This window comes from Strongylocentrotus purpuratus, unplaced genomic scaffold (genome assembly GCF_000002235.5).
Source record: "Strongylocentrotus purpuratus isolate Spur 01 unplaced genomic scaffold, Spur_5.0 spur5_scaffold_7, whole genome shotgun sequence".
Lineage (NCBI taxonomy): Eukaryota > Metazoa > Echinodermata > Echinoidea > Camarodonta > Strongylocentrotidae > Strongylocentrotus > Strongylocentrotus purpuratus.
The window spans coordinates 16928150-16951518 of record NW_022145613.1 but is presented as its reverse complement, the minus strand read 5'-3'; the positions used below and the strand labels follow the sequence as shown (position 1 = coordinate 16951518).

Here is a 23369-nt window from a genome sequence, read left to right as displayed (position 1 = left end):
ATTACATGAACACGATAGCAGCTACTTTCGAAAAATCAACCTGACGCAATTTCAATAACCTTGTACGTCTCCTATTGAAATGTGCGCACATGACACTGACATACTACATAAATCTGAACATGGTTTTTATGGTTTCTATGGGACATACAATAGGGTATTGAAATTTGCCTCGATTTGATTTGTGGTCGTGTTCATGATATATTATCACGAGGGTGTTTTACACTGCATGTATTTGAAATTGAATTCAGAGAATTTCAATTTGTGTCTCTACAGGCCGCTCTGCTTTTTATGCTGTTCTTTGAGCAGGCGCTATTTGTGCATTATCTAACCTTTTAAAGCCTATCTGCACTAGTTTGGCCAGGAGGGATTAGACCTCCGTGCGTGGTCTTTGACAGGTGGTTATCTCATTAAATCAGCTCTCAATTAACGTAAGAAAAAGGGGACTATGGGGGACCAAGGGGTACCACTTAGGCCTTGTTTGCTATATAGAGGGTGCGAGTAGCAACAGGTAGTGCAGTCCCGCTTTAAGCCAATGTTTCTGCTGAAAGACTTTTCAAATGACATCTAGTTAGACAGAGGCCATAATGCTTCACCTGTTAAAATGTGCCAACATGTCACTAACTAATTATATAATCTTATAAACTTGAGACAACAAAGCTACTTTGTGAACAATTCCATATGCCTATATGTAAATAGAGTACATTTCCACTCTTTTTGTACAGTGCTGTCAATGTACACTCATGTATTACATGTATAAATTAATATTTCTGCCGGCGATCATTTTCCATAAAATGTGTTATTTAATTTTCTGCATCTGTTCATCGCTTATATTTATGAAGTTACATACATGCCTTGTGTGGTTTTTGTCAAGGTTTCTGAAAACAAAATTCAACCTTTCTTGTAAATTTATTGCAAGGAAGGCAGGCAATCAGAGAAACAGATTGGGAAAACTTTCAACAAAATTGGATAATCAGAAAGAATAGTATACATGTACCTATAAAACCGTTACTAGTACCAATTTTTGAAAAGGTCAAAATGCTGATATATATGTACAGGTATATAAAGGAATGTCGAATTGTGGAGTTAGTAATATCATGATGATATGTTGGAGATCTCTCCCATTTGCCCTAATGTACATTATGACTAAAATTTCGTTTTGCAACATATCGTTCAGAGCAGGACCTTGTTCGTAAATTTTGATTATACCGCTTTGAGGAAAAAGGGGCTCTAAAAGAACCCATCTGAAATTCATAATATTTTGTTATAGGTACAACAAATGAGAAAGTCTGTAGTTGATGATCCATTTTCTAAGTTGACATCTACATGCAATTTAGCGATCTCAATGTTCAAACATTCATGAAATTCTTTTCTTTTCCCCCTAATATGTTCAAAAACTTTCATCAACTGGTTTATCTGATAATTCTGCCTTTACCTAATCAACATGTTAAAAGGTTTTATTGCCCTTTTTATGTTTTTATGTTTAAGAAAATGTTATTTAATGCTTGCTAAAGTTTTAAAGTCAATTTCAACCTTGATGTCAATTTGCCTTGAAAGGAAGTCAAAACTCAAATATTGAAATAAGTGACTGTTTAACTTTACTTTTGATGAGAAAGTGATAAGTTGACCTTCTACTAGATACATGTTTATTCTAAATCTCACATTGCTGAATTTAACATGTAAATCTATTTATATCTGGTAGAAAAATTCAATTGCTTTGTGCAAAAGATAATAGATTTTTGTTTTATTCTGGTGAAAATTCTCTTCATTCCTCACAAATATTATTGTGATAATCTCAAATATCATGTTCCATTAATAAGTATGGAAATCAATTTCCAAACTAAAAGTTGGCCCCCCCCCCCCCTCACCAAAAAAAGAGTGTTATGCATAGTCTGAGACAGAATGCAGTTGCCTTTTAGCCTTTTTATCAAGACAACTCAACTTTATAATGTATTTTTATAAAAATTTGTTATAAAGTATCAATTATAGTGTCGTGAAACAGCTCAAAATTTAGGGATATTTTCTTGACTGCCTTATTAATTGTCCGGATCGTTTTTTTAATTATTGTTGTTTATCATGGGAATTTTTAGAACTGGTTCACTGGATCTAGATTTTACAAAACTTCTTTGTTGTTTGGTTACATATCAAGGGATATTTTAATCAATCCTTTTGACCAAAACTGATTTTCTTTTTACAGATTGTTGTGATTTTAATATGAGGGGCTTGAGGTGTGGTAATCAGAAAAAAATAATTTATGAGCTTTTCTCATTAGAATCAAATCTTAGTAGCCATCAACTTGATCTTTGAAATCATTAATTTTCTTATTATTTATTTGTTTATTGATTTATTTATCAATTCATGTGCCAAGCTAGATGTAGATTGATCGTTGCCAATGGGTATTATTAGGTACTACTGACAGAGTTTGATGACTATAGCTGGCTGTGCCTTTTTAAGTAAACTTCTCCTGTTTGTTTTTTATTGAAATTGGACAGAATTAATCCCGGCTAACCTAGTCAATGTGTGTGTGTGTGTGTAAATAGTGGTAAAAGATTTTTTATATTTCTTTATTTTGTCAAAATATGCATGTGGTTCTAGGGCACACATACTTGAGTATATTTCTTGTGCAAATGCTAAGAGTTGCAATGCAGATTTGCAATGCTGTTAAGTTGCAATTGCAAATCATACTTTGTATTCATCGTCATTTATTATTTTGTAACAGTAACACTAGTCCTAAGTCCATTATTGCATCCTGAATGAGACGTTCAGAGATTCATTGTGCAGGATATGCAAAATCATCTTGAAGAATCTTGGAAAGCTTCATTCCTATTTTACTTATCGTTTTGTAAAAGATTGTTTTGTGAAAAATTTGGTTTGTTTATCAAATACTATGTGTTCATTGTACTTCCATGTAATTTTCAAAACATTATTGATTTGAACTATGAAGGTGAAGTAATTGCTTGAGAAGGGGCAGATACAGGGGAGGGGGGAGGTCAGGAGGCCGGCATGTCTTACTAGGTGAGGTCATGGGGTTATAAATCTCAGAAAGGTTGACCTACTTACGTCAGTATAAGACATGCCTGATGCCTGATGCCTTTATGTGATGATTTGCTACTAAAAGTACTAGTATATAACTAAAAGATTTTTGTAATGAACTGATTAACTGCATTTATAGATGGACTGTTAGTTATTTGAAAATTAAATCAAGTTGCAAAATTGGTTCAAAAGAGTATCGTTAGCGAAATTATTATGGTGGAAATACAATTACAATATTGTCGCTTTTATAGTGCTCTTATAAAGTGAACTCTAGTACTTTGCTTGAATAGAATTGTCAAAGAACGATATTAAATCAAATCAAAGGAATATGTAGTTAAGGGATGAATCAATATTTAAAAAAGGGGGATATTTTCTTATGCTGCTTCTGTTAAAGAGATGACAGCAAATGGCTGACTTTGAGTTTGGACCAATCCCTTCATTCCTAGCTTTAGAAAGCTTGTGGGTGGAGGTAATGGCTGTCTTCTAATTTCTTTTCAAAAAATGTGAAGGCTATTGAAGTTCCTTTGTACTACTACAACTAATCGTCATGTGTATGGTTTTCCAACTTCTATAATCTCTTTTAAAGCTCAGGTATCCTGAGTTGTGCTAATGGCATTTTAGACTATTTATGTTATATTAATATCCAGCAAGGGAAGTGGATGAGCCCTTTCGACAAGAGTTGGTTTTCAATGCATTAAGTTATTCCGACTTGTTTACCATTTAGGTGCGTTTGAACCACTTGCTTGAAATCACGTTCATCACAACTCACAGAAACACATCTTAAATCCAGTATTGTGCACTAGGTAAGTCATGAAGACTTGTGAGGACAGCATTTATTTTCTGTCATTATCATGATTCAAGGTTATTTCACGATATATATTGTTAATTGTCATATGTCATATTTATCCTCCATATATACACCATGTTTACATTCCCAAGAATATGTTTTCTTTATTAAAACGATCTATAAAAATATAAAGACGTGTTTATGTGATGTATTGTTTTCTCATTGACCTACATGTATTATCTACTGGTAACAATATTCCTGAATTTAAATAAACAAATGAATAAATGAATATACCACATGACAAAGAAATTTTCAAATGTTTCAGAAAATGGCTTGTATTTACAATAAAATATCAAATAATGACATGAAATCAGTATCATTCACAATTATCCAATTAAAATTCATGATAATGCAGATTTAACAAATTACTTTGCTCATTGGGGGTACTGCTTGGGCATTTTCTCTCAAACTCTTTACGAAATTTTACACGTTTGGTTTTACTTTGCTCCCATGAATAAATAAAAAACATGAACAGCCTAAGTACCATTAGTTTGCATACATACATACAAGTTCTATACATGGGACAGGTCAAACTTAAATAGAAAATGGCAATGGCTTGTATGTGGAGATGGATTCTATAGATATGAAATCTATAGCAATCTAAACAACCATCAGTCTTCTGAAACATAAAATAAATAAATAAATGTACCAGGATAGAATCTACACCTGCATGTGATCAAAATCAGTAACACACAGAAAGAAAAATGTAGGGTATCATGTGATTATCCTTTCTGTTCTCCTCCCATGCACACATTACACTGAATGTGACTCGATACTTTTTTACTATTTTATATACTTATTTATTATCATTATTTATATATTTTTTTTGGGGGGGATGGGGGTGGAAGGAGGGAGAGAGAGGTCACCCAAAAGCCCAGTTGGAAGAGGAGTAAACCACAGGTTCCCTTTCTGCTTACCCATTCCCAGAATTATTCTTGTGTTTTAAAAATTATCACATGTACAGCAAATTGTTCTTGCTCCCTTATCATTTCATGTAGAGCAACGTAGAAAGCAAACACTATCTGCAGTACAATCTACATGTAACAAAGCAGTACTGTATATGAGTACTAAATCAAATGTTTTGTGAAATATTCACATCTACATGAATCAACAATAATACACAAAACTGTCAGTGATGCATAAATTGTGACAGTAAACTGTATACATGTCTTTTATTGAATTTGCAAGCGTTCTAGGGTATTCCATTCTCTCCCAATGCATGTATGTGTATCTGAAACATGAACAAAGAACTATGGACATCTATTTTTTAACTAACATTATACATACGGAATGAAAAGGACATATGAAAGTATAATTACTGATATTTCAAGGGGAAGTCATTATTAATGGGTAATAAATATGATATATTATAGTTTATAGGCTATGTAAACGAATTCCCCTGCAGGGAATGGTCATGGATGGCTCACGTGATGTAAAATATTTCCACCATGACAAAAATTGGATATGCGTAAAGTCAAACGTGGTATATCTTTAATATTTTTAGATCACGGGTACAGTATAAACACACCTTGTGGATAAATTACCTATATGCTTGCAAGCATATACCGGTAAGAAAAGAGTGTGAGTTATTTGAGGACAAGTTTAAGAATGTTTGAAGAAGGAGAAGTTCTAACAGGTTTTATGATCCACCAGGAGAAGATCATTAGAAAATCACTTGTTTGTGTCAAAACGTATCAAATTGAATTGCTATAATATAATTATCACATTGTCATTAAAAAAAAACATTTGCTGGGTCACTTAATAAAATGATCTTATATCAGTATAGCATAAACATGAGAATCCTATACATTCTGTACACTCCTTGGTGCCTTCCAGCCAGGGACCATTCCTGCACATATGATGTAAACTATCTCCACTCCTATACCGGTATATGATGCATGATGGTATCTGGCAATGTAGCAACACCAGAAATTGAGGTCTCCAAAGTCCAATGTCCTGGATATTCAAGATTTGCAGAGGAAGATCATGACGGCTTCATGTCCAACTGTAATATATAATTCCCTTTAAGTGATTTGTATTTGGAGCTAAATTTTGCAGGTCATGTAGTGAAAGGGAAAGCTGTAAATAAGCTTGCGAGTTCTTCAGGGACCCGTTTCACAAAGCCTTTTTTCAATGGCAAATGACTAAAATCAGTGACAAATCTGCTGATAACCAATCAGAAGCAAGGATTTCAGTAGCTTATAACAAAAACTGTCATTTGTCACTGATGACAAGTTTTGTGAAACGCCCCCAATAATCATCCCAATTGTCAGAATCATCAACCTTCTGACAAACTGAGGGTGTTTCGTCAAAACTTGCAAAGGACAAAGAACTTCACACTAGATTTTCTTGGGCAATTTCCTTCAGAAAAATTTGTGCATCTGAGGTAAAGTTTTCCATGGCAGACACTATTAAAAAGGGAAGTTTTTGATGAGCTTGTGAGTTGTACCGAGCAGACACTGTGCTCTCCATTGGCAGTCTTTAGTAGTCATCTTCGTCGTCTGAATCGTCAACGTTCTGGTTACGCCCCGAGAAGATGTTGAGGGTGCTCCTGACTTGAGGCTTAGGAGGATCCTTCATGTCTGTCTTCATGGCTCCTGCTTCAGCCAACTTCCACTCCAGCTCTATGAGAGAGGAAGGGAAAGATGGAAAGGGGGAGACAAGGGGAGATAAAGAAGGGACAAAAAGGAAGAGAAGGGAAAGAGACAGACAGACAGATAGACAGAATGGGGAGAGGGGGAGAGGAGGGAGTGGGAGAGAAAGAAGGGCCAAAAAGGGAGAGAGGGGAAAGAAGGGAAAGAGAGAGAGAGAGAGACAGAGAGAGAGAGAGAGAGAAAGACAGGGGAGAGACAGAAAAGGAACATAGAGAAAAGAGGAAGGGAGAAAGAATGAATATTTGCATTGAATACATATTTTAAACACCAATATTCAATATATTTGATAAGAATGTGTAAAATAGTTACTGAAGAGGTAGTCATGACAATTCTGAGAGGTGAAATGCTACAAAATCGCCCTGCGATGCCAAGTTTGCACTAGTGTTAAGCTAGCCCTACCTCCTTTGTATTGTGGTGCCCAATAATAAATGACTAATGGCAAAAATAAAATAAATTTAAAATAATAATCATACTACTGCAATTACTACTACTGGCTTCTTATAGAGTGCTCTTATCTGTCTCGCTGTGACGCTGATGGCCAGCTTTCACATTATCACCCTAATTGTAGTCCACCACCACATGATGTACCTTCTAATGTCAGGTTCATCCCGCCAAACTCCAGCGGACCCACAAACTGGGTTTTCATCTCGCCTTCATTGTAAACAAATATCGTAGGCAGGTTCTTGTCTGGGTAGTTGGGTATACAGGTCGTAGCTATACTCCGGAGAAACTTGGTAGCCCTGAACTTGCCGGCCAACTGCGTGAGGTGTTGATTGATGAGTGCACACAAAGGAATACTAAAAGAAGACATTTGGAAGTATTGCACATTCTATTACTCTGTTTATTGCAATTACACCTAGCATAAACACTGATATAAAGACTGGGATACACAGTACATGCCAATATATACAAATTCAAGTGAAAGACAGAGTACAATGAATTGGGACCAGTGAAATTATCATCTTATAAAAGCACTTGATACACTGTATAACAATGGTATATTAGGGATGTATTGAAGTTGCTCATTTAATGAAATATTTTGTGTTGTAAAGATAGGTTAGAAGTATGCTTTTGTAGGGACGCAGAGTCAGGACATTACTTAAAATGATGAGGAAATCATATTTTTTTTTTTTTTTTTTGTGACACCGACACTAAAAGCTTCATCACCTGTGGGTGATTTGACATTTGCTCTGAAAATTACTACGGGGTATGTTTCCTCAAAAGTGTTTGGCTAGGGTTCGGGTTACAATTGGGATTTAAGTTAGGTTTATGATTCGGGTTAGGTATATTGTTAGGTCTAGGGTTGCAGTTAAAAATTTGGTTGTGTACAAAAGTCTCAGCGAGGCGATTATCTCAGGAGAAGGTGTCGTACATCCCACCTTTGTTGAACTTGTAATATGTAATGTCCAATAGTTTTACATAGGTGTTATTATAGGTGAATTGGTTTACTTTCCCATAAATATTTTTTTGTTATTTATTATGTTGTTTATATATTCAAATTTGTCATAATTTCAATGTGCATGGAGAAATTTTCAATTTATAATGTGCTTAACAAATATTCTCTATTATTATTATTATTATCTCTTCTCACTCACCCTGCTTTGTAGAGATGTAAGACGACCCACACGCCCTCGCCGGCATTGTTGACCTCTTGTACGTAATCCTGTGCAGAAATGTCCTTGACTGATCCGTAGATGGCTTTATCTTGTATCCTCTTGATCTCGGCTACTCTTTGTTGCCTGGATAAACAAACATTGATGACAGTTCCGTATTAGAGGTGGTATTCCGAACATGATATTAGCCCTTGGCCCCGTCTTATAAAGAGTTGATATCAATCGCAACTATGTACATAACAGATAGGAGATTGAAAACTTGCGATTGATTAGAGGACTTGCGATTAATTTGGATCAATCGCAAATCCCGAAGTATTGTATTTCAATGTCTTCTTATCCCTCTTAATTTTTAAATCTAATATTGCCCGATTTCTTTCCTTACCTGTACTGTTGAAGTATCCTCTCCTCCTCTTCATCTTCTAATTCATCAAGTTCATCTAACGTCATGTCCTCTAATGCCTTATCTATGAAGAAAAAAAAACACATAAGACAGAGTGACTCATCCGATACTACTAACAATTGAACGAAAATTTGCAATCGGGCAGATAAATCTCGTTTATAAATCTTGCTGGAATTTCCTTGGAGCAAGACCCACGAGAGATCAGTGTGCTTTCACTGTTTTAAATGACTTTGTTTGAGAATTTCCCCTACTGGGGTGGTTTCTTTAAATTTTATTTAAAGTACATGCACATTGCAGTATGGTATATCACTCATAACACCAATTGCCAAACTTGTAATAATAACAATAAATAATTCAAATAATAATGATTATTATTATCATTATCATTATCATTATTCTTATTATCATTATTATTATCATTATTAGTATTATCATTATTATCATCATCATTATTAATCATCATTATCATCATTATTATGATTATCATTGCAATCAACGTCATCATCACCACCACCCTAATCACCTTATTCTTTTGTATGAGGCAGCAGAATATAATAAAGAGAAAATGTTATGAACAAAAAGAAATTTCAAAAATATATCTCTGATGGTTATGGTGCCCCCCCCCCCCCCCCCCCCTGGAAAAATTAAAAAAAACTGACTGGGTATGCAGTTTACCCGCAACTTAAAGGATAGGATACAGTGGGCTCATTATTCACAGGTCACCAGGGACCCGTTTCACAAAGCCTTTTTTTAATGACAACTGACAAAAATCAGTGACAAATCTGCTGATAACCAATCAGCTAGAAGCAAGGATTTCAGTAGCTTATAACAAAGACTGTCATTTGTCATGGATGACAGGTTTTGTGAAATGGACCCAGTACCATCATTAATTATCACCATTGTTACCTTGTGCTCCTACTCCTGTCTTCTTTTGAATAGCTTGGTCTAACATGCCCTCAATCTGATCCTCTGTCACCGTTGCCTCTTTTTCGGGAATAATACCCTTGGCTCGCAAGATGTCGTTCCATTGTGTGTCCTCGTTTGGATTCTAAATATGGAGCGTAAATACATGTAGGATCTACAGGTAAGTGAAATCCCAGAAAGTCCCACATTTACTTTGGACTGTAAAAGGAATTAAACTACTGCACACACATCAAAATCAATGGAAGCGGGTTTGAACTTTTTACTTACATTTACCAGTTTACAATTTTTATCAGGGATTCTTCATTTATTACTCTGCTAGATATTTGGGGTTTCCAAGTTGAAATTGAAAATGAAATTTGAAATTATTGTTTTCCTCGAAATTCCCTTCCTCATGTAAGGAACAATCTTGGTTAATAGTACACAAAATCTAAAGGAGTAAAGGATTAAATAAGCAAAGGTACAGTGTACAAGGTTATTTCAAATAAACTTGTACAGGTATAACTAATACTATAAAGTATAACTTATAAGAGAGGTAAAATGGGACACCGTCTGGAATGCATGAGATTCTTGACTTCAAAACAGAAAACTAGGTCACAGAATTTTCAATTCATTAATGATTCAAATCCAATAGAGGTCGCTGGTAAAACTTTGCATAACAATTGGTAAAAACTAATTGGGAAGTGACAAAGAAAAGCTTTGAATGACTGGATAATTCAGTTTTATTTATCACATAACCTCGCCACATAGTCATAGACTATACTCCCATTTTCAATTACTTCACAGATTAATTATAACATTAGATCTAATTGGGTTAGATCTAGATCTAATGCTTTTCATTTCAATCTTTAAACATTTTGAATTGGGAATGGAAATCTTTGTCACACATAAATAATTAGTACACCAACACTAGTAACAGTAACACGTTCACGGCATGATCGAGTGTAAAGCCCGTTTGTAACGCTTCTTTTTAACTGAAATAAAACATTTTTATTCAGATCTTGCTCATTTGCCAGGCTATTTCAACAACAAATATCTCCTGCAGTTTTTCTGTAGGTGGCTGTCTCGTTTAGATAATTATTCACCCTGTTTTGATACCTTATCACCAAATAAGGAAATCCACGGTAATGACTCAGCTCAGCTCCGCCCACTTTTTTCATTGTGTGCATGCGTACACACAGTACTCAACTCAATCACTACAGTCCCGAATGTGCATTTTCTTGTAATGTATTGTACCTTCTTTCACACAACTCTCGCAAAGTTCCCTTAAAATCATAGCAAAAAGAGCAACATATGTCTTATTCAATAACGTAAATATATCATGTCATCTTACCTGCATGGTTTCTTTGTAGTTTTGATTAATGAAGACGAAAATGTGATGCCTGGCACCAAAAAAAGAGAACAGCTCCGGCGTTTATGTCTTTGATTTCCGCTTCACTTCTAGATCCTTCAGATTATCAGCTATCGATATCACATGAACAAAGGACCCCCCCCCCCACGATTGCGCGGATGTGAGGGGGGGGGGGGGGGGTAATTGTAAGTGGTCTTGAACGGAAGAACAGGGCTCTCAACGAAAGCTCGTATTACCCATAGTAATCGTTATAAGGGCGGCGATGCGTCTTTCAAAGTGAGGGGGACACAAACAAAACGGCCGGGGGTACTTTTCTGAAAAAATGGAGCACTTAAAAAGGGTAACCTAAAGCAAAAAAGTACAATTTTCAGACATACTCTTACATCTTTATCACGGATGATCTTCAAGAATTCTCTTTACATGGCGCAAAATATTGCTTCCGCACCACATTTTGCAGTTGTGTGTGATTGTCTAACAAAATCAATTGCTAGCTAGCGACTAGATCTTTTATACAAATTCACATTTTAAAGATTGAATGAGACCCCTTTCATAATGCTTACTATGCGAGAGCGTGTAGAGAGCTATATATATATATATATATATATATATATATATATATATATATATATATATATATATATATATATATATATTTATTTATTTTTTTTATTTATTTTTTTTTTGGGGGGGGGGGGGGAGGGATTCAAGAAAAAAAATCGCTTTCCGAGTCGCTTTAAATTAAGGGCACATGTTAGAGAGGCTATGAGAAATCTATAGTTTCGGGTAGATAGGGGGTGATAAAACATCATGACATTTGGAAAACTCCTTTATTGTCTAAACCTTTACACTTTTGAACAAGGGCAAGGTTTACCTGGGCATTCTGGGAGTTTAAACTGACAACCGTTTTAATGTAAAAAAGGGAACACTTCTTATTTCAAAATGAATTATCTAGAGGAGGGACATCAATGAAAGCGTTAAAACGAGCAATAGTATATTTCTAAAAGGGGCACAGTTCTTTCTTGTGAAATGTGTGTCCTTTTCCCCCGTCTCCACTGCCTTTTATTATGCCGGTTAAAATAGATTTCAATTAACTACATAATTTGCTCTGATTCTTTGAAATTAGATATGCATCCTGCACACTTTTTTATGCGACAGTCATGACGAATAATAGGTAAAAGAAAAAGGAATTACTTATCACTGAAGGCATTTGTTAGAAAGGAAACGGGATACTTATCGAAAGTAAAAAGAGGAACAAAATCTGCATCACCACCAGTCAAAACTCTTCTTCGGAGTATTTAGGAGGAAAAGAATCCAAGATCCAAGAAATAGCATAATGCAGGGGCGGTGGAGTGTCTTTCAAAGTAGGGGGGGGGGGGGGTGGGGGAGGGGGCACCAACAAAAAAGGGCACGAAGGGAAACATCACTACAAAACAAACACCATTTTTAGACATTGGTATATACCCCTATACATCGGCATGGTTGTGATTACACTACCAGGGATGATATCAATATGTTTTTCTTTCTTTACGTGGTACAAGATACTACCGAAGCAACATGCTTCGCAGTTGGGTGTGATGGTCTGCAAAAATTGTAAGATTTGTGAGGTCCTAGTTGAAAAAAAAATATTATAAAGAAGACACAAATAAACCTAGCTGATGAGTACTAAGCACAATCTAATGAAGACAGATTGAAGATTTCTTTTGTGAGTAACTTAATTAACTAAAACATCTATAAATGCGAGCGAATTCTAGCGAAAAATTAAGAAAAGGGGCTCTAAGTCGCTTTGAATAAGAGGTGCATGTTATGGAGAAAGGAAAAGTAGGCACTTGTCAGAAGGGAAAAGGACAGTTATCAGAGATTAAAATGGCACTTCTTGCACCTGAAAAGGAACACTTAACAGAGATGGAAAAAGGTACTTGTGAGAGTGGAAATGGGGATTTTGTTGGAAAAGAAATAGTTACCTTTCAAATTTTAATAGGGGCATTTATCAGATGTTGAAAGGGGCATTTTAAAAAAGGGGAGGGGCTTATATAAAAAAGGGAAGTGACTTCTTTTTATTACTAAGGAAAAAGTTCACTTAACAAAAAGGAAAAGGGGCAAGAGCCAAAGTAAAAAAATATCAAAGGTGAAAAGAGGAATATTTTGGCACCTGAAAAGGGGTACTCTCCAGATATGAAAAGAGAGGAAAAGGACAGTTATTAACAAAGAAAAGAGGCACTTGTCTTATGTCAAAAGGGGCACTTTGTGGGTACCTGAAAAGTGGGGGGGGGGGAGTGCCCCCTCCCATACCGGGAGTGCCGCCTCTGGCATTATGGGCAAAAGTGAGCACAAAACCGAAAAAAAACATGTCATTCCAGCAACACTGGTATCAAATTAGAAATAAACCACGTTTGAATTTTATTGGGGGGGGGGGGGGGTCAACTGTCCCCAAGCCCCCAAATCAGTACGCCAGTGCCTTTAATATTATAATGGAAATGGGCACTTGTCAGAAAGTAAGATGGCACTCAATAGAAAGGAATTGAGCAAAGTTAAAGGGGCATGCCCTTAATATCAGAGGTGAAAAGGGCACTGATCGTCGCACCTGGATAGGGGTAGGCCTACTCATCAGCTAGAGCTAGTGAAACGGGGCATTTATTCAAACTAAAGGAGAAAGGAACATTTATTACAAAGGAAAATGGGCACTTCAAATTCAAAGGGTCATCACTCATCAGAAGTGAAATGGACACTATGAAGGGGAAGGATCACTTTTGGGTAATTGAAGTGGGGGCACCCTGGAACACCGCCTCTGGTGGGTGAGTGGATTTCCTTTGACGACCAGTGCTGCTTTTAGTCTTCAGACAGATATCATTGTCAGCTGGGGTCATTGACAAGATAACAATGACATGATACATTTTTGGCAAGATGTGGGCACCTGCACCTGTGCGGTATGATTGGTATGTTCAAGTAGTCGCGCCGAGAAGTTAGACGTGAAACCCAGCAGTTTTTGGTTGCGGTTACGTCCCATGCAAAGGTAAACAAACTGTACACGTGTCAAGTATTCGAAGTAAACAACCCGGTCTTACGACTCTTAGCCATCGAAATCTTGGTTTGAGTTCGTTGCTCTTAGCTAGCTAGCTGAGCTGTCGCTGTCAGCTGGGGTTCATTTATCTTGATAATTAGGAATGCTGCACAAAATACAAAGCTGGGACAAAACCATTGGTAGGATTCTTCATATTGATAACCCAGCCCATCTCAGTTATCTCTGCAAAGGAGCTAAGTTGACACGCTACAGTACTGTTGGATGTTGTGTAATGAAGCTAAGCTCGTATAGTCGAACGAACCAAAGCAAATTAGCTCCATGTTCAACAGTCTGAAGAAAGTGTATTTTAGGGTAAGTTCGCAATTTGTGCTCGATTGTATGTAAACTGACGCCGATGTTGATGTGTGTTACTGGACTACTGGCTTTGCTACTTTGCTAGACAGAAATAACCGTCTGGTAGTGGTAGGCCTGTATAATTCGTTAGTAAAACTGACATTTGTGACATCATCATATTATCATAAATAAAATAATGTCAACCTCCTTCCCCTGTAACATGGTAAATAAGTAGCCTTAATTTGAGAGCTATACTATATAGGTGAGAATATATTGATATCCCCTTTGGAAAGATTTCCTTTTGCGACAGCTACCCAAATTGGAGAAAAAAAAGGTCTAGCGCGCACATGGTAACCGTTCTGGTTAGTGATAGGGTTTATGAAGTAGACCCTAGACTAGATTAGGTAGATCTATGTGACTAAAAAAATAAAAATTGTGGGATTACATTGTATCTTATATCATTGGAAAGGGCTTGAAAAACCATTTAAAATGGTATATAAACCATAGCTCTAGGACAAATATTTAGCGAGTTATGATTTTTTTAAGATTAAAAATCTGATTTAATTATCGCCATTGTTTTACCATTGAGACCTCTCAAAATCTGTGACCGACCATGACCAATAATAAAATATAAAGGATGGTCTTATCAAAAATGTAGACCTAAAAATTATTCATTTTTCTAGATAAAACCTTAAGGAAAGAACATGTGATAGGGGAAGAAAACCAATATTGTATTATTTGATGTACTATAGACCCTTCTATAATTAATTAGTAATTAGCAATTAGCAAATTAATTAGCTAATTAGTCGTTAATGAACTCACTGCCACAAAAAGTCAGACAAATTTCCGTAATTTCCTGACAATCAATTTTGAGGAAGTAAAAAAACAATGATTGTATGTTCCGATTTGATTTATATTCATCAAGTAACGAGAAAAATGTATAAATAAACGAATTAAATTAGTTTTAGAACTATTAAAACTTATCTTCAGGGTAGATTACGATGGTAAAGATGACATTGAACTTTGACTTGAACAAAAATGCACTTTCACATGTCCGTTTCTGAAAATTCGAAGTCGAGGCGAAAGGAAATTTTTCCAATGACGTCATCAGACAAGCAAGCCAAATCTGGCAAGAAACCGCCGTTTCCACACGCAATCAAAGAGGAACCCTGCAGAGTAACTCGTATTGGGTGTGAAACCGCTGCCGGGCACGCTGAAACCTAGACCGAATTTTCCGTCTCTTTCGTTCGTTAGCCTCTTATTGGGGTAGGGTCGGCCGGCTCTCTCTTTAGAGACGGAAACCGTCTATACACATTCCCTTGATAACGCCACGGCCATTTCAGGTCGTAGCGTTTTGCCCCCAAAATCCCCCAAAATGTCATTTTACCTCGTGTATATCCAAATGTAAATTAGGCCTAGGCTATAATACATCGGTTCCACTTACTAACTTGATTGAAATAATCCGTTTAATGGTCCCTTTTAAGGAAATTATGGGTCAAAATCGACATCCATGTTGAAAATCTTGCAAGCCGTGTTAAACTCTCGCTGCCGGAACGCGGAGTCATCTAAATCAATCTCATCCCTTCTAGTCTACGCCGAAGGCGAAAATGATTATGAAGGAAAAACTGCGATAATGCCATTACGAACGTGTAGATGGCGCACAGTTTTTGAAACAAACTACAAAGCAAACTACAAAGCACTTTAAAATCGTTCAAGTCATTAAAAAAAAAATGAGATTATGATACCATATAGCGATTGGCTTAATTGCCTTCCAAATGTTCCTGATGATGCTTGGTTAAACTTAAGGTGTGATTTACATTACAAAGACGCTAACCTCTTACAAGAGTTCGCCTTATTGGTTACGGCTGAAATGCAAAGACAGGCGGTATACAATATACTGATTTGATACTGTATACATTACGATAATAGAGATTAGTTTAAAAAGTGTGTGCAGGTACATGTAGCTTGCTAAATATAGTAAACTCAGTGCATGAGCCTTTGTATACTTAACTATGTTATCGTATTATGGCCACCCATAAAGCCAACTGCCAAACTTATTATTACTATTGTTATTATTATTGTTTTTGTTGTTGCTGTTATCATTATCATTATAATCATCATCAGGCTTTACAACAAACAAATTGTTGTTGCCCTTTGCGACTGACCCAAAAATCTTTAAATATACGGTCAGCTTTTTTTTTTTTTAAACCAATTTTTTAGAAAATTTTACTTTATTTAATTACATATATTCACTTATCAGCTTTCAAAACTGAAAAATATCAGCCCAAAGAGAAAAAAAAAAGAAGGAAAAAAAAATTGACTGACCGACCCGAGTGCTGGCACCTAAAGGGCAATACAGCATCTTTTTGTTTTGGGCCTCATCATCATCATCATCATCATTGTTTTTGTACATATTATAATAACTATTATTATTTCATGTATGAAACTTAGCAAATTTTCTCAGTTTTTACCACCATCACACAATTATATTTATAACTAGTTTTTTTGTTAGTAACAGATAAAAAGTGAGAATTTTTTTTTTTTGGTTCATCCACAGCCATTTTCACCTTAAAACCCTTTATACTGTAGTGACTTGACCTCGGAAGAACTTTACATTTGTAATTATAAATGTCTTGTCTTTATTATGTGGCTTGAAGTTGGGCCTTTTATTCAATTGTCACCCATTTCTTTAGTGACACCTGTAACATTATTAAGAGTGCCACACATACTTTCTCTGGCAAGCACATTCTAAACCCTATTGTATTGGGATGTGCAGTTATTCTGGCAAGCACATTCCACAACCTACATGTACATGTATGTGTTGGGATGTGCAAACACCCAATGTACTGGTATAGCATGCATATTACACTGGCTTCTTGCTTGCCACACCCATATTCATCACTTCTCTTATAGAGAACATGTCTTTTAGAGAGAGTCTAAAGTCTACACCAAAGCTAATTCAGGTTCATCATAATTCATGTATTACTTTTTCACTTGTTTCTCTACTCGGTTCTAAGGTCTTATTACTTTATAGAGATTATGAGTTTCTTCTCACTTACCTCTGCAAAGAAGCGACATTACTTTGTATATAGCCTTACGTATTCTTTCTACGGGTACTGTGCAATATTTGAACGACTACATGTACCTATTATTCACCTTGTGAAATAATTTGTCCCAAGTGTCGGTTACTACAGGTGTTGCTATGAGACAAGGTTAGGTAGGAAAGAAACCATTTTCTATTGCTTTTAGTTTAAGTGAACAATTCCCTAAAATACAAATGATATACTTTCTTTATAATCAATAATATTTGTTTTCTTCTTTCAGGTGTAGTAGAAGCAAACCTATAATCTTGAAGAGGTAAGCTGATCACCATGCTGGAATCCTACATATCACCGTTCCTGTTGGGCTATGTGGACAAGTACATCAAGAACATTAAACCAGAGGACCTACGGCTCTCACTCTGGGGTGGAGACCTGGTCCTGAACAATCTGGAACTACGCCTAGATGCCTTGGAACGTGACCTCAACCTTCCCCTCTCGTTTGTGAGTGGCTTCATCCATGAGCTGCGTATACACGTTCCGTGGACTCGGATCGGCTATGAGCCGGTCGAGATCACAATCAACACCATCGAGTGCACCGTCAAACTGCGTGATGCCGAGGCGGACGACAATGACAGCGTCAGCTCCAAGTCGAGCACCAGTACCAACAAATCCAGAACGGAGAGTGGTTCGAAGATGAAGCCCAAAGAGGACATTCAAGATGCCAGTCTCTCGCCGGGCTACGTGACTTCTCTCATGAACAGGGTGCTGCACAATGTCCACGTCTCCATCAAGAACTTGATTCTGAAGTACGTAGAGGATGACATTGTCCTCTCCGTCAATGTGCAGTCCTTTGCCACTTTTGCCACCGACAGTGACTGGCAGAAGGCTTACCTTGAACTCTCCTTGCCAGAGCTGGTCCTGAGACGTGTCTGTAACTTCACGGACATCACCGTCTGCCTGGACAAGCGCAATGCAAGCGGGAAAATTGAAGTTTACCAGGAGCCTGTGACCTTCAGGTGTGCGGTAGCGGCCCGCATGCACCTGACCTACAACAGTCTGAATGCAAAACGGGTTAGCGCTGTCAAGGTCAGTACTCACTGTGAAGAGTTGAAGATGTCGTTGTCCGACACGCAGCTTCCGATGTTCCTCAGGGTTCTGCAGCTGGTTGTGGCACTGTACTTTGGTTCTATTGACCTTCAGAAAGCAGAGCTGGAAGGAGATCAGAGCATCAAGGAAGAAGAGACAAACCAAACAGCTACTCCATTAGCAGGTATAGTCCCTTTCATTCAAGTCAAATATCAAAGGGCCCATGGCATCAAATTACAAGTGTATTCCTGTTGGTGTGCAGTCCTGCATACATCTCATATTTTGATATGTAAACTTCTGAATTTGTTTCATAGATTTTTAAATATTTTAAGAAATATTTGTTTTTCAAACTTGCTAAGCTCCACCTCTAAAACCTCCAGATCTCATTCCCCTTGTGACATCATCTGTCAGTCATCAATGAGCTAACTTGTAACTTTGCCAAAGTTGACCACCTGTTACAATACCACAAACAATAGCAACATATAAGTTGCTATGTCAGACTAAACTAATATTCTAGAATAGACAATGGTATGTAATTTCCCCCAGCTTAGCACAGTTCATAATAAAATTGCATTCTTTCATAGTTCATGTCTGACATCACAACTTGTATGTTGCTATTGTATTACGTATTGTAACAGGTGGTCGACTTCGGCAAAGATACATACCACTTTCTTCATTATTGAGAAATTTCACAGGATTTTTTGCTGGATATTTCTGCCCGTCTCCCACATGAGTGAATTATCTAGGTAATTTAAGATGGATCAGGAAAATTATGTTTGACACCACCTATTGTGAAGCTTGTTGAAGGTCATATCCAGTGCCCCTAATTGAATATTGAAATGTACTCAAAAGAACAAAGCACAGGATGTTATATACTACTAACGAATGTGAGGGTATGAAATCAACAAGAAATCAACAAGCCGATCTTCATATGACATTCCACCTGTCAATCAAAGGATGAAATTTACTCTCAAGCAGGAAGAAATCTACAGCCGATGAATTTTCAATTCAGACGAAATGTACACTGAATGGGTAAACATGGAGGAATCTAGGTAACAGGTGCCTGGTCTAGTTTTCAGATCTTTCAAATGCCGTTGGAATTTAACTCACATTTTCACCGTAGTACCTCTGATACATTCAACAGATCATCTAATATTAGATAAGGTCGGTAACATATGGGATAAAATAGCTTTGTCGTGTCCTGCTGTCAATTTTAGTCAGTAAGTTTAATAAGAAGCTGCTGAAAGTTTCTTTAAAAACCTTGCAATTACATATATCCTGTTATAGAACTGAAGTGAACAAAGCGTCAGATTTACTAAATGTGCAAGTTCCACCATGTGTTTCTTGTTTATGCATTTAGAGAATGATGAGGCCCATGTTGATCTTGATCCCTCGTCATCCTGGACATCGTGGGCATGGTCGTTTGTCCCAGAGGCTCTGACGTACGATGAAGACGATGACCAAGAAGAAGGGGCCGTTAATCGATTTGGTGGGGGCAAACTGCGGAAGCGCCAGGAACCCATTCTCTCCATTGGCTTCTTCTGTGACAAGGCTTCCCTGGAATTCAAGGCAAGTGATTTAATATATTGTTGTGTGCCCAGCTGAAGGGTGAAATTCCAGATTTTAGTCATAAATTTGTACCTCTGTAATTAAAGGATAAAGATGCACAAGGATACTATTTCTCCATTGGCCTCATCTGTGAAAAAATTCCGTGGAATTCATGGTCTGTCAAATTTGTGAAATTGTTAATTTTGTAATGACTTCATTTAGTGTTGTTTGCCTGTCAAAAAGGAGAAATCCAAGATTTGGGGCTATTTTGTCAAATTTTTACTCGTGCAATGAAAAACTTCTTGGATCATAAGATGAACTTAATCACTCTGTATAGTTCTATTTTTTAGCCAAAGCCTACCAATTGACTGTTTTGTATGGCCTTTGGAATAAGTTCTGTAATTTAAAGAGTTTTATTTTTCCTATGCTCCTAGGTGACCGACCCCGTCAGTGAACGTAGTCTGTACACCAGACCCAAGCTGAGCTTCCATCAGACGCTGCTCTTTGAGATGGAAGGGACAGCCGTAGACATCCTGCTCAAAGGAGAGGGTTTCTTTGCCTTTCAGCTAGGCATCAGCCACATGGGACTCTATGGTGGCGGCTCCTGTCCATGCGGCATTGCTAAGGAACTTGAGGTAAGCAACACCACCTCAGTAATTATAGTCACCAGGACCCTGTCTTACAAAGTTGATATCAATCGCAACTTATTTGTGATTGATATTGATCGCAATTATGTACATAAGAGATAGGAGAATGCAAACTTGCGATTGATGTGGATTGATCGCAACTCTTTGTAATATGGGCCCCAGTTCTGTCATGGTGAAAAGCACTTTTCCGCATTATAACAACTTCAAGAATATACAGTAGGCTTGCGGGTGCACCATGTGAGAGAGAGAGAGAGAGAGAGAGAGGGTTGAGGAGTCCTGAAAAGGAGTATTTGTTATCTTTCTTAGCTTATAGTTCTAAGGAGAATGTGAGCAAAAAGTGATCTGCTGCACTGACTAGTTTTTGACTTGGCACAAACCTAGTCTGGCTAATCTCTACATCAAAGGTGACTCTGCTTTTGCACAGTATTTAATGGATAAGCCTTGTGTAACGTTGTGCCCATAGTGTTGTGTGGCATATTTTCTGTGGCTTGTTGTTTTGTACATTAGCACTAGGGAGTCTTCCTTGTGTGAACAAAAGTAGTTTATAAATAGCAATTCAATTTACTTTAAAAAGCTCTGAATTAACATAAGAAAAAAGGGACCATGGGGGACCAACAGTCACCGCTTTGGCATTGTTTGCTATATAGAGGCGCAAGAAGCTATAAGTAGTGCAGTGGGGCTTTAAGGATTTAGTTTACATCCTAGCGTATTTCTTTTCTCCTGCAGGATCGCAGCTGTTACGTCCATCTTGGAGACGCCGACTACAAGGACAAGTCCAACAACTACCTCTCTCTGACCCTGTTTGATGCCGACAGTCCAGAAAACAACAGCCAGAAGACCATCTACATCCTGGATGCAGAGCACCATCAGTCCGTCTACACGGAGAAGGTCTCCATGAAGAAATATGGGGCGTTCTGGATGGACTACCTCTACACCTACGAGAAGCTGAGGGGGCTTGATGGTAATACTTTGAAGCGATGATTCTGTTTTAAATACGCATAGGAGGTGGCTTTCGTGGGGAATATGACACAGTTTGGTTGTTTACCCCAATAACGGTGTTGTCGTTCACCAGCATTAGCCCTTTAGTTTTGTGACCAATAGGCCACATGTAATACTCTGCATTTTCTGCCCTACCCCCTCCCCTCTCCATATGGTAAAGCCATTATCTTATATTTCCCTCTCCCAAAGACTCTCTGAGAGACTGGGTTATTTCTTGATGGGACTATGGGTTTGCTGTGTGCAAGACTTGTACACCCATTAATGGTATTTCCACCAAGTCTGGTGTCTGCGATTATGACCTTCTGCACATGGAAACGTGATGACCATCTCCCTTTTAGACGCGTGCTCCAGCGAAGGTTGCGCCTAACTAATTTTGTAACATCAACCAAGGGCCTAGGTTCCAGATAAATTTGATGGGGACCAGAAAAGTCGAGTAAAGTCCTGAATAAATCAAATAAAAAGCTAAAATCTTCTAGACTTTCACCATCATTATTTGCCTTGAGGGAGGTCAGGCCAAGGACTTAAATGTAGTAATATTATCAACCCTAAATCAAATTTGTATAATTTAATATCCTGACCAGATAAGTGTTTATCATGACAGGAAAAGCACAGGGAGAAAACTTAGCTCATTGTGTACAGGAACAGGAATGTTCCTCTATTAAACTTCAGGGAAAGAAAGAATTCAGCTTTCCAATTTCACAAAATATTTCATACTCCAAATACCAGGTAATGACAGCACAAGCAGATCGTCCCATCAGAGTGAGACAGACCCCATCTTCACGACGAAAGAGACCTCGTGGAAGCGGTTTGTCTTTGCTCTGACCTCTGTCGATGTTAGCAGCTCTTTGGTCCATCGTCTTCAACAGTTCATGTTCTATGCAGGAAACCATGACTATGAACCATACAGTACTCCACAGCCAGGTAATGTAAACTGTTAAAGGCTAATTATTTTGTTTGCAATTTCTTAAACTTTTGGTAGGGTCCTGGATTTGACACGTGAGAACGAGCTGGTAATGCATTGAATGTGTATTATAATTAGCCTATAGATGTTAATTATTGTGAAAATTTCAACAACAAAAAAAAGGTCTGTGTCCCTGTCATTTGCAAAACTTTCTGCATGCGGGAATATTGGTTATATGATACCGTAATGCTAGAAAGTTGAATATTAAAGAAATAATTTATATGCCTGATAAGCACATGACTTTCATTATTGTCAACCTGTACCAGATACATGTAATACCTATGTCAGTAGTAGTGCGTTGACATGTGTAACTGATTTCTAAGTGAATTCCTGATATTGATGTTGGAGCTGCCGGGGAAGAATGGATACCATTTACAGTTTTTGCTTTAGGATCTTTTTGGATTTGATAGATCTAAAATTAGATTGCCTTTAGGAATTTCTTCCTTGTTTCATCACTAGAGCTCTTTTTCTGAGATTACTAAGATTTTTCCAGGGTGTTTTCTTGCAATGTACCCATACAGCATATGTCCTTAATCAATTCCTTTCATCTGAAAATTTGACCTGTGGTGGTGATACCAGAAATAAACATTAATCTATGATCAAGAAAATTTTCATTTCTGGATGAAACAAATGGATAAAAGACTTGTTTTGTATTATATCCAATTATTTACCAGAGTTTAATCATACACCACTCATGTGTTTATTTATATTTCTCGTACTTTTGTTGTTTCAGAGATTGTTGATGAAAAGCGCCCCATCCCCACGCCTGAGCAGGTAGCAGGATTAGAAGAGTCCATTCCTCAGAGGCACTCTCACTTTGCTCTGCTGGGCCTCGATGTCATCGTCAGAGCAGCAGAACATGGAGAATATGACACCAGCGGGTGCAGTGAGGTAAGATACATAATAGATATTTTAAAGG

General features: G+C 37.3%; 2 protein-coding genes across 3 annotated transcripts in view; one reads left to right on the top strand and one right to left on the bottom strand.

Moving 5' to 3' along the window:
- Nucleotides 1-4126: 4126 nt before the first annotated feature.
- LOC590056 (viral IAP-associated factor homolog) lies at nucleotides 4127-10903 on the bottom strand. The gene is made up of 6 exons (XM_030973875.1): nucleotides 10799-10903; nucleotides 9451-9592; nucleotides 8527-8608; nucleotides 8127-8270; nucleotides 7120-7328; nucleotides 4127-6501 (listed from the first exon to the last, which is right to left on the bottom strand). The coding sequence occupies exons 1-6, from the start codon at nucleotides 10802-10804 to the stop codon at nucleotides 6359-6361; spliced, it is 726 nt and encodes a 241-aa protein (XP_030829735.1). The 5' UTR covers nucleotides 10805-10903; the 3' UTR covers nucleotides 4127-6358.
- Nucleotides 10904-13921: 3018 nt separating this feature from the next.
- LOC590076 (vacuolar protein sorting-associated protein 13B) overlaps nucleotides 13922-23369 on the top strand; it is a 73053-nt gene continuing 63605 nt past the window's right edge. For both annotated transcript variants that reach the window (XM_030974363.1, XM_030974362.1), the window contains exons 1-7: nucleotides 13922-14186; nucleotides 17493-18479; nucleotides 19656-19864; nucleotides 20278-20478; nucleotides 21217-21451; nucleotides 22216-22410; nucleotides 23184-23341. In XM_030974363.1, coding sequence (XP_030830223.1) covers nucleotides 17540-18479; nucleotides 19656-19864; nucleotides 20278-20478; nucleotides 21217-21451; nucleotides 22216-22410; nucleotides 23184-23341 — 1938 coding nt within the window. In that variant the 5' untranslated portion in view covers nucleotides 13922-14186; nucleotides 17493-17539. The remainder of the gene's footprint in view (nucleotides 14187-17492; nucleotides 18480-19655; nucleotides 19865-20277; nucleotides 20479-21216; nucleotides 21452-22215; nucleotides 22411-23183; nucleotides 23342-23369) is intronic.

Bases quoted from the DNA above. Each gene is read 5' to 3' on its own strand.
- LOC590056 (XM_030973875.1), bottom strand. The intron at 8,609-9,450 runs GTAACAATGGTG...TTTTCTTCATAG, and splicing joins GACAGGAGTAGGAGCACAAG to ATAAGGCATTAGAGGACATG. The intron at 7,329-8,126 runs GTGAGTGAGAAG...GTCTTCTTTTAG, and splicing joins TTACATCTCTACAAAGCAGG to TATTCCTTTGTGTGCACTCA.